Raw genomic sequence first — 11965 nt, forward strand, 5'->3', positions numbered from 1 at the left:
CCATAATAACTTCCTTGTCGTAACTACACATGTTTCTTCCCACTTCGAATTGCTTGTAAGTTAGTGCTAACAAACAGATTGAGCTTTCTTGTATGTAGAATGATACCCTGTGACTATTCCAGTAAAGGCGTAACATGCAAGAACCGTTGCCTTAATTGCAGCACCTCTTTTCAATACTTTCTATAACCTGCTTGTTGTATCTACAAGTTTCATCTCATATCGGATTGCTTGTTTGTTAGGTTGTAACATTGGCAATGCTTACAACTGACTCTTGTTTTGCACAAGGAGGTCGAATCAGATATAAATTGTGAACCGTTCCCTTCTTTATAGTGACATTATGCAGGGCCTGCCCTGTCACTAACTCAGTATGGGGTTGTTGTTGGGGCAGCACAATTCAAGAACCGTTCTTTCAGTCCCTGTTTTACAACGGGGAAGTTTTGCTTTCTGTAAGTGTAAGTTGATAAAGGTATAAACATGACTAGAAAAGGGGAAGAGATTGCTAAACATAAATGTTTTAGGGGTAGAACTTGGCCTGTATGTAACTTCCCTCCCTAAATGTGTCAGTTCGCTAATGAGAAAACCTGACAACTGTCGCCCACGCAACATAAGGTCAGGTCATTTCTACGGGCAAACGTTTTAGTCAGAAACAATCTCTCCAAGTCAAAGCAGATGTATGGTGGCTCTCCTGAGTTTGAGACACTGTTGCATGTTGGAAACACGATCGCGAGTTAGCCTATCCAGAACCAATATCATCCAGAACAGGCACGGTTCTGGATAGTCCACGCGCATATCCAGAATCGTGCCTGGAGCAAATCTACGTTCTTGGATACGCAGACACTATCCAGAACATTGCCTTAGCTTCAACCCTAAGCAAATCAGGCATAGCCACGGTTCTCGATACAGTGCTCCAAACATCTGCTTGGAGATTAGCGTCGTCATGCCTGGTTCTTCCATGTAGAACTGGTCAAACACTAACGTTATTTCTCCTCCATGAGTAAGCGGAACCCACAATAGGGGCCCTGTTGTCTGTTCCTGTCAATGCTGGCCTTTCAGAAGGTTTCGTTTCAAAGTAACCCGTATCCTTTTAGGTCCGTAAATCGTAGCCTCGATCTACCACTGCCAGGCTTCGGGAGGCGGCTGGAAAGAGTAGAAATTGGTCAAATAGAGAGATAACATGCCGGGGGAGTTGGTCCGCTGGAGAGTACAGTTCAGATGCGGCAAACTATATCTCTAGCGGACCAACTCCCCTGGCATGTTATCTCTCAATCTGACCAACTTCTACTCTTTTTATACTAACTATTATTATAATACTCTCATTATATTAACTTTAGTAAATATAACGTTATGTTGTCCTCTTAGCCTTCTGTTTTCAATTGTTGTCCCTTTTTATTGGAACGGGAACCATTGATGTAAATTTATGCGACCATAGCAGTGTATTTGACAGCCCAATCTTGTGACGAACTATCTGATAGACCATTCCCTGTGAGAATGGAATTCAAGTTTACCCACTTTACGAGGCGAATCAAGGCTGAAGGTCACGGGGTCACGTGACCTCGGGAGGAGAACACATTCCGCTGTCGTCGCTATGCCGTCAAGTTGGAGGCTAACATTGGGGGATTTCCTGATACCCTATCATCAAAATAGGCAATACGTAATTTTTTTGCTGAAAAAATTGCTGAAAAGAAATTTAATGCCGACAGAGCTTGGAGCTAAGAATGTTGATAGGATAGTTACAATGACTTCATACCTTGTTTTCGTCACATTCGCGATTACTGCAAACCCCTTACCTAGCCTCGCATTGCCTAGCATGACAAGAAGGCAAACAACCGTTTAGTACAGAAGTCAAGGACCGGTCATGGCTGCTATTGTTAGAAAAAACAAGAGTTCGTAGAACACATACCTCCGCAAGTTAATGGGGGCCCGCATGCTCTTTTCCGTAGAGCGCAATTTAATTCTACGTAGAGCGTAATTACTGCTGGGTGCACAATTTTTTTGGGGTGCACCATATATAAGATAAAATAAGAACTTAGTGTCAGCAAAAACTAGTTATGTTTCATTTCTACTGAGAATCACTTTAGCAATGATTTTATTATTTTTCAGATGTATATTAAGAATATTCTGTATGTCATATATAACATATATGTCAAACATTGGCTGCACTGGTGCACCCACAGAAAAAAAAAATGGGTGCACAGCTCCAAATTTGGCCAATTGGGTGCACCAAGGTGCACATGCACCCAGTATTTCCAGCCATGCTACTAGTATGTGTATGTCGCTATTGCGTGCCAGCCCTAATCCCACACAGACCCGGCTACATCGCTACAAGCCCGCCCTACCCGAGTGGTGGATACAACTGTTTATTGTGCTTTTCTTCTCTCCTCCTTCTACAGCCTTAAAGGATCGCCTGCGAAGTGGAAACTATTTCTTGAAGACAATTGTTCCAAAGGAAGAAATAATCCTTAGTGGCAAAAAGGAAGCAAGAAAGTCTCGAAGGATATTGAAAGATCGCCTAAGACACACAAGTAAAAAACTATTTTTTGAAGACATTTGTTCCCAAGGAAGAAGCGGTAAAAGAAAAGAAGGCCACTGTCTTGGAAAATCGAGACACCAAGGAGCGCTAAGGATCGCCTAAGACGCAAGAAGTGGAAACTATTTCTTGAGGACAATTGTTCCGACGTAAGAAATCCTTGGCAAAACGGAAGCAAGGAAGTTTCGGTCTTGGAAAATCAAGACACTGAGACACACGAAGTGGAATCTATATCTTGAAGACAATTGTTCCGACGTACGACATCCTTAGCTGTAAAAGGAAGCCAGGAATCTGCTGTGTCTTGGGAAATTAAGACACAAGAAGTCTAAGAGATATTCTCGAAGACAATTGTTCCGAAGTAAAAACTCCTTAGCGGCAAAAGGCAGTCGTTGTCTTGGCAAACACGCAAGAACATATTTGCTACATTTCAACAACGTCTTGAAGACGCAAGATGAACTCCTCCAAGTGGTGGGGGAACCTCTGGGGAAAGTCGAAGTCGAAGAAGCAATACAAGAAGGCGTTCTCTTCGGGCGCTCCTCCTGAAACAGAAGGCGAAGACGCTGCACAAGACGACGTCCAAGATGGCGGCAAACGTCGCAGCAACGGCTCCTTCGATAACCTTGAAGTTGAAGGTCATGACCTTCAGATGAAGGTCAGCCCGACGAACAACAAGGACGTGAGCCGGACCATGCAGGCCCGGATCAAGTCAAAGGTCAATCCTCACCTCGCAGACAGCTCCAACAAGATCATCAGAAAGTCCGACAGTTGCCCCTTTCGGAGGAACGTCGGGATTTCGAACTCGGGACGTTTCAAGGAGCATAAGTACCGTATGGGCGTGTTCGATAGACCCGACTTCTTCACGGATCCTTCCGAAAGACAAGACAGAGGGTCGCCGAGGATGGAGAGGTCGCCAAGGAGGGAGGGCAAACCTGCGCCGCTGGTGACTGACTTGTGACACGGCGAGACTTGTGTGAAGTTTCGTTTGTTTGGGATTGAGATGTTTAATAGTTGGTGGTGGGCAGTAGCCTTTACCAGGCTTTGGGAGGTGGCAAAATGTAGAGGACCAAATGCAATGCAATGTTATTTGTCTATTTGGCCGATTTCTACTCTTTCTAGCCGCCTCTGAAGCCTGGTGGTTGGGAGTAGCCTCTACCAGGCTTCGGGAGGTGGCAAACTGTACTACCTAGTAGACCAACTCCCCTGGCATGTTATCTCTCTATTTGGCCAATTTCTACTCTTTTCAGCCGCCTCTGAAGCCTGGTAGAGGCTAGGTGGGGGTTGGTAGATTGAGTGCAGGAAAATAAGCAGTAGGGTTTTGGTAATCTCTACCCAATGATGGGGTATGGACCCTCTCTGGCGAATGGATACTGCCTGGCCAATTTGATGCTGTCTTTTGTCACCCTAGGATCTGCTTGGAGATTAGGGTTTTGGGACCACCTGTTGGATTGACTTCTCTCGCTCGCGCTGGGAAAAATAGACTTGTGACTTCAAAGTTGTTTCTTTTGTGTAAAATCGAGAAGATTTTGTGATCACAGAAAAACAAAGTGATAGAATGCTGATTTCGAACCCCGTGTTGCACCTGGTTCAGCAGAAGATCTCGCGAGAGTTGGTAACGAGAACAGACGTTCGATTGTTCGGTCATGACGTGATGAAGGACATTGTTGACCCTGTATAATGTCCTTGGTTGACCTTTTTTGAGAGACTCTTGAGTAGTCTTTCTTACAATGGCTCAGCATTGTTTTCGAGCTTGATCTACAATTCGGGAATTCGATGTATCATTGTTAATATGATGTAGAGGGCTCTGAAAAGAGAAGTTGAACAGAGGGTGGCTTGCAGCTGATCAAATGTGAGACGCCATCTTTAAAACATGGCGACGGATGGATGGAATGTCGTCTGCGTTGCCATGGCGACAGCAGTGACCCTCTGGGGTCAAGAGATTTCTAAATACCAAATATGGCCTTTTGCAATTTGCTAAATGGACTTAAGGCAGTAGACAGCAATTTTGTACATTTCATTGATTAAGATGAAAGAAAGCATGATTTTTACTCTATTAATTTTATGTGATTTGAAGATTGTGATGTTAATATTAATGACATTCTGTCAAAGGAGATTTTCGTCATGTTTGTTTTTGTTATAGCAATTTGCAGCACAATTTGAGCTCGCGTACTTTTAAGGGATGGATCAGAAAGGGCCATAACAGTTTTTCAACAGTTTATTCATAAAAAACAGCCTCGCAGCCTGTACAAAAACATGCTGAATAACACTGACTTTTTTTACTGTTACTTGTCTGGCAAATGCAAATTAACATTGCAATACATATACAAACACACGAACAAAACCATTACAAAAAGCCTCACATGGGCACTAAAGTAAAGTCCAGAGAGTCCTAAGGGTCTTACCGTGAAGACTTATTGTACAGGCATATTGCCCTGTGTAAGAAAGAGTTTTTCAATCTTTTCGTACGGGCTGCTGGTACTGTAAATGAGGGCAATTGAAAGGTAGGGGGTTTGTAGAAATATTGCTGCAGGCTGACATATGTAAATATTTTTCTCTCTCTGCCTGCTTTTGATGACAATGGTTGTACTTTTTTCACCGACGTCTTATTTGTAAAAATGCTTCTCTATTTCTGAAGAACTTGCTGTAATTTTTTTGGGCGTTAAAACACAAAATGTTCCCCTGTATATCTGTCTCATACATAGGCCAATTCTTGTATTTTCCCCAAAAACGTCACCAAGAAAATATATTCCACATCCTCAATTCTGTTCCTTAAACATTCCACCCACTTACAAAATATTCCCAGGTCAAAACCACTGGCAAAATATTTATTTTTTTCTGTAAATCTATATCTTATAGCCCGTGTCTAGATCTTTCCTCAAAAGTCTCAAGGAACACATTCTTGTTTTTCAAAACCTCCGTCGATCTAAAAACTCCTTTCTGGTCCATCCCGATAATGTGAAGTAGCCATTTTTCCGCACGGATTTTAACTCAAGTAGTTTTGAACACTTAAGGATGAACTTAAGGTTTTTATCAGTGAAAATAAGACATATGTACACTTAAGATTCCGCTTATCATTTCACACTGGTCACCTTAAATTTGGAAAGTTAAAATTTATACTCAAAATATTTTAATAACTTTACAAATGTATAAAAATCTAAGAGTACAGACATATCAGAAGCTAAGTAAGAAGCAAAAATTTATCTTTTCTAAAAATATACTGCCTTGGGTATTTATCAAAAACGTCTGTTTCCAACTTTTCAGTGACCAGTGATTTTTGCATGATTATTTGCTGGTTTTGCAGATTCAAACTTGTGTTTACTGTGACTTGGTCACTTTGCTTCATTGATTAAATTGATTTATTGATCATTGATTGACTGATCATCATTGAGTGATATATTTACTTTGACTTGTTTTGCAAATCAACATCTAACCCAAAATACAGGTAACATCCTAGATGTACTTTCAGTCTGGTTCGTGAAGTCACGCCTCCTGTCGTTCACAACATGAACTGCAGTGCACTGTCGTGTGTAAACAAACATGTACCCAGATATAATACATTCTGAGTCTATACTTTTTCTGTTACCTTCAGTTTCGTTTAATGAAGTTAATAATAATAGTAAAAATTATGACCTATAACTCTCACGTTTTTCTATATCCCGTTATTAATGTTATTAACAAATTAATAACCACAGTTGTGAAATAAACTCTACCCTACAACCAAGTAATGGACCGTTCCAGATCGAACACATCGAACCCCCGACGTGTTCTATTTCGAACAGGGGGTTCGATGCGTTCGACATGTTCTATTTCGAACGGGGGTTCGATGCGTTCGATCTGGAACGGTCTATTCTAATTCGGGGTTGAAGTGCAGTTGTGAGTAGAATTCTAGAAATACCAAGCCTAAGTGTTGACATTCTTTTCTCTCTATTGTGCTGTTTTTAAAAGCACATACTCTAAAAGAAAGAGCAACATTGTCCGTACCAGTAACTTTAAACATACCAGACATAGTTCAAAGTCCTCGCCGTTTAAAACGTTTCACATTAGTACTAGCCTCTACCAGGCTTCGGGAGGCGTCTGGAAAGAGTAGAAACTGGGCAGATAGAGAGATAACATGCCAGGGGAGTTGGTCCGTTAGAGAGTACAGTTTGCCGCACTCTAGCGGACCAACTTCCCTGGCATGTTATCTCTCTATTGTCCAATATTTGTCCAACCTAATACCAACCCAGAAAAGAACAAGAAATAGCCATGCCTTCAAGTACCAGAGTTATCAACCAAGAATTGAGGTGTTAAAAAAATCATTTTTTTCCTAGACTATATCGCAGAGTGGAACTCCCTGCCACCAAGTACAGTAGGGGCATTGTCAATAGATAGCTTTAAACAATGTCTAGAGTTAAATGTTCAAGGATTAGGTATAACAAGTCGTTCGGTGTAATGCAACCAGCTGCCGCCGCGCCGCGTGCCTGCGAAGCTGGCGTGTTACGCCGAAGGGCGGTTATACCGGCTATACAGATACAGAATTTCTACTCTTTCCAGCCGCTCCCGAAGCCTGATAGAGGCTAGACTAGCCCCTGTGTCTGCCCGCATAGTTTCAGACTGAAAAGAGAAAATTCTCGTCTCGTCTCGTGCATATTTAAGAGGTTGGCCGCGACTTCCGCAATGTCACAGCACAAAGGTGCATTCAAGGGGGCCGCATCGGGTTACCGTTCCCATGGCAACGGCGATGGCGTCACCCGAGCGCGCGAAAAGGCTACCTGTCAGTGTAGGCAAAATGTCGTCTGCAAAATGGCGGGGGTAGAACATTTTTTTTTGGCTGTTTTTTTGTTGTTTTTGTTTGTTTATTTTTACGTGCGTTTTGTAAACAAAAAACCTTGTTTGTTTCCTGTGTGAAAGTGATCTGAACTTTCACCCCAGAAAGTTCGCCCCTCCCCCCGGCGCCCTGTGATTGGCCGTGACGTCATTCTTTTCTTTGTCCTTCTTCTGATCTGCCCTCTACTGTGTCAAGGGTTCGCAGGGAGCGACTCAAAATCACGATTCACACCGCACTCGTTACAGCTAGGCATCCAATACAGTTTTAGGGCTTGGAAACACGATTTTTCAAAGGCAATATTCTAGTCATTTACCTACATGCTGAGTTGAAATCACACTATCCCAATGTATATGGACCGTCGTGGAGCAAAAATCCCCAAAAGTCTGACGGAAAATAGTTACTGGAAGGGCCCTGGGCTGATTTCTAGGGTACTACCCGTAAAATAAAGGACTCGTCTTTGGGGCTTGTTTACGCATACTGTATCAAATACTGATTGAGGTGTGCTGATGTGAAGCAGTATGTGTCAATATCATACAGATTGCCTTATTAAGAATATTTCCAGTTTTGCTGCTCTAAAATGCCTTTAAACAGAATTTTTAAGAACACGACAAGAACATCAACACTAGAAACATAAGCCAGACACCACAAATGTTTTCATACTTCAGCCGAAACGGCTGTTTTAAAACCTACACGTTTACAGACGGACACTGAAGTTTTGCGCCGTGCCCCGCTGTACCCGGGACAGGTAACTCACTGTGTACTTAAGCACACTGAGTCGCGCCAAGCTCCTCTGTTCTGCCGTTTGATCTGGGAACGTTCCCGACAATTATCCCGTCTTAATCACAACTGAGGACGATCACTCTCACTCTCAAGACGTCGTGAAGCGTCGTAAGAGTGTCGTGCGACCTTAAGAAGACGGTGGGAGGACTGGAGTAAGACTACCAGCAGACTGGGGATTGTGTTTCGCGGGCACGAACATGCCGACTGAGTGAAGTAAGTGGGCTCTGTTGTTCAGTGGTGTTCTCAATTTACCTCACTAGGTTTTCTGTGTGCGTGTTTGTCGAGCAAGCAGGTGAGCACACAGTCTACTAAAACCTACCAAAAACAGGATTCCAAGACGCAAAACTTGAGATATTTCCCCTTAAGGTAAGGTTGGGAGTTGTTTTAAGTCTCAAGATGTAGGACGCATGTATAAGATACTGTTTGGAGGAAAGAGTCTTCTTTGTTTAAGGTTGGCTTGGTTCACTATTTGTTCGCGGATTTGCTCTTGTTGCATGGATTCCTTCACATACACGCAGTCAGTGGTTCAACTATGGGGCAAATAACTATAGCGTCACGTATAAGGGGACGGGGATCGAACCCGCGACCGTAGGTACGTACGTGCTAGCCTCCATAGCATGCCAAAAACTGGGGGTTTTCAGGGTCTTTGGGAGCTTTTAAGTGCTATTTTCTGATTGCATATAGACAACATAGCCGGCCTGGTTGAATTACCCCCTGTTTTTTTGCTAGAACTGGGCTAATCAGAAAACAGCCGAAGACCACCAAACACCCAGTTCTATAAGTCTGCTACGGAGGCTAATCAGAAAACAGCCGAAGACCACCAAACCCCCAGTTCTATAAGCCTGCTACGGAGGCTAATCAGAAAACAGCCGAAGACCACCAAACCCCCAGTTCTATAAGCCTGCTACGGAGGCTAATCAGAAAACAGCCGAAGACCACCAAACCCCCAGTTCTATAAGCCTGCTACGGAGGCTATGTACGTACGTGCGTCGTCAACCACCTTTGCTCTCGTATCAAACATTACGTGTCGTCACGATCTAACATTTCGTCTTTTTTTTTATTGACTCTCTCACAGGGACGTACTGAGACTTGCTTGTACAGTGGAGTGCTGACACCGCTACTAACACACACACACCCCGGGACTTACTCACCCACCCACCAAACCGGTTGAACAGGGATCTGACTTAAGTGCCCTGCTGTTGTGTGTAGCCAGCGTTTGTGTGTGAGGTAAAACCTTTCCCACGGTGTGGCACAGCCAGGTGGTGGGATTCGAACCATGGATCACCGGGCCAGAAAATGGTGGAACAGACTTCTGGGGAGAAAATCTCGCGGCGACTCCAAAGATCGGAAAGACTCTCGCGGCGGGGCTGGTCCAGGGCAGCAGCCACCTTACAAGGAGGATTCCGACGCAGAAAACAGAAAACCAGACGAGGTCCCGAACGGGAACGCCAGAAAAATCAGCGCCCAGACGTCTAAAAGCGCCCAGGTTCGCTCCAAGTGTAACCCGAAGCTTGCTGAAAGTTCCAACAGCGAGTTATCGAGGTCTCAGCAATCCAGCCCGTGGAGAAACCATCTCAGTGTCTCCCACTCCGGTAGGTTTAAAGAGAAAAGAAAACAACGTGGAACTGTCTCTGACCGGCCTGAGCTGTACCACGGCCCGCCCAAACCACTAGAGACGGACTTATGAAGCCTAATAATGTACATACACCATAGAACAAATTTGCTTCTATCCTGTCTACAGCTGATGTAAATAAGGACTCAAGTGATTGTAAATGTGCGCTTGTGACAACATGTGTGCGAGAGAAAAATTTGGAGGACACTAGAGACAACTTTGAACCAATTTCAATGTCTTGATGATCAAAGAATCCTGTACAGATGAAAAAAAAAGCTTTAAGAAAAAACTGTGACTGTGAAAATGACAACCGGTTATCAAAATATCTACATGCTTACAGACTATGCATGATTTGAAATAGCCTAAGGCAACAACGCGATGGAAAAGACAACACGGAACTTCTTTAAACTTAAAACCACTTGGGGGAATAAAGACGCTCCTTGGCAAAAAGACATCACAAGAACGGTTTACATAAGGCTATTGTTGCTATTCATGTGCGCTAAGAAGATTTTGAGCCGCAGAGGGGCTTGTTTAAAGTTCAGCCGCCATCTTGAATCCGTGGGCCCTTTTTTGTTGTTCCGCGTCTTTTATAATCACTTTAAAAGCGTCTGATGCAAAATGGAGCCGCCCTACAATTAGGCCAAAGGTGGATCAGTGTTGTTGTCATTACTACACGCACGGATGTAAAAATTATTCTGTATAATGTTGTCGATTCATGCAACTTTTGTTTTGGAGATCGTCTACGTTTAAAAAAATTGTTGCTGTTTAATTTTAAAGTTGTCTGTTGTTAAGTTAGGCTAGACATTGAGTGTCAAGAGCAGGTCTCAATAACTTGAAGACTCACTAAACAATGTCTTAGGCGTCTACAATACGGCGAAGGAACATTGGAACTTTTTCTTGCCTTCTTCGACGCCTTACCTGACAGTTACATCATCAAACACTTTGCTCGCGTTCACCGCAAAACTTTACAGTCAAGTCAACAACTCATACTCGCCAGGGCTCCACAAAAGGACAACTAAACCTCACAGAACCTTGGAAACAAACCCTTGCCTTCCTTACGCCAAAAAAAACAGTCACTCAAGCAACTGGATATGATTTTGGAAACGGTCAGACGTTTCAGCTAGTATCCACTAGCTTTCGTCAGTGACTGAGAGTCCATACTGAGGGATAATACGATGCTGCCTTTTGGCGTATCGTATTACCTGGATGTCTAACCTTCATCGACAAACCTTATACCTTTCTTAGTCGACTTCTTAGACGTGACACTTTCCTCAAACCTACACAGCCAGCGTCTTGAAGATTAGGAAAAACGATCGTCTTTGAACTTAACACGGAGTGCAAACGTTTCTTGAAGACAGCCGTGACCAAGAACAAGAGAAGACCTACACAGACCACAATGAACAATGTGTGAAACAAGAACATTGGAACTGCCTGTCACGGTCCACCAACCCGTCCCTGTCTCACCGCTTCAATACGGTAGGATAGACATGTTACATTGAAATATGAAATATGAAATACCTTTATTGTATACGTACATTCATGGCTCGACGGGCTAGGTACAGGTCAAGACTTGACAGACACATAACAAATTATGTAGAAAAGTGGAGACAAAAGATACACTACTTGACTTAGACATACATACATAAGGAACATACAAGGATACTATACTAGGCTGTACAAAGTGTTCTAGTTACTGAGCTAATAGAGAGTGGTCAACTAAATTTACTCTACAAGCAGAGGTTTGGGTTCTTGCTTATTTTTTTGGTGTGTTTTTAGGCTTTTTTATCGGGGTGTCGGTTTTGCACAGGTATCTTTTTGTACGCAGACCCAAAAAAAGAGACCAGTGCAAAAATGAAACTCAGATAAAAAGCCTAAAAACATGCCAAAAATAACCCAAAACCCAAACCTCTGCTTGGAGACCAGGCTAGACATGTTGTTATGTGTTTACGGTTAGAGTATTTGCGAAGCACAGTCTGTATTGGAGGGCGGCATTCGAGCCATCTAAAAAACAACACAACCATATTGGGGACAACATTTGAGCTATCTGTAAACTTTTGGATCTAGCCTCTACCACGCTCTCCTAGTTGATAGACAAAATATAGTAGACCTAAGAAGGAAATTGTACTCGAGTCCTGACATGCCACCGATCTTGTGCCCTTGGGAAAGGCACTTTACACGACTTTCCTCACTTCGCTCAGGTGAAAATGAGTATTGTATTGTCCCCTGTGTTGGTGGCGGCATT

General features: G+C 43.2%; 2 protein-coding genes across 2 annotated transcripts; both read left to right on the top strand.

The window, feature by feature from the left end:
- Window positions 1-2929: 2929 nt before the first annotated feature.
- On the top strand, window positions 2930-3482 carry LOC109461603. The gene has a single exon (XM_019757980.1). It carries the CDS (start codon window positions 2979-2981, stop codon window positions 3480-3482), a length of 504 nt encoding a protein of 167 aa, XP_019613539.1. The 5' UTR covers window positions 2930-2978.
- A 5863-nt stretch (window positions 3483-9345) lies between these two features.
- On the top strand, window positions 9346-10400 carry LOC109461552 (the record flags this gene model as incomplete). Its single annotated transcript, XM_019757930.1, has 1 exon — window positions 9346-10400. A coding segment is annotated over one exon (453 nt), but the record flags the coding sequence as incomplete, so codon positions are not given.
- Between the last annotated feature and the right edge of the window lie 1565 nt (window positions 10401-11965).

This window comes from Branchiostoma belcheri, unplaced genomic scaffold (genome assembly GCF_001625305.1).
Source record: "Branchiostoma belcheri isolate BF01 breed outbred unplaced genomic scaffold, Haploidv18h27 scaffold94, whole genome shotgun sequence".
NCBI classification, from domain to species: Eukaryota; Metazoa; Chordata; class Leptocardii; order Amphioxiformes; family Branchiostomatidae; genus Branchiostoma; species Branchiostoma belcheri.

Excerpts from the sequence above, each read along its gene's own strand:
- LOC109461603 (XM_019757980.1), top strand. The coding sequence starts at position 2,979 with ATGAACTCCTCCAAGTGGTGGGGGAACCTCTGGGGAAAGTCGAAGTCG.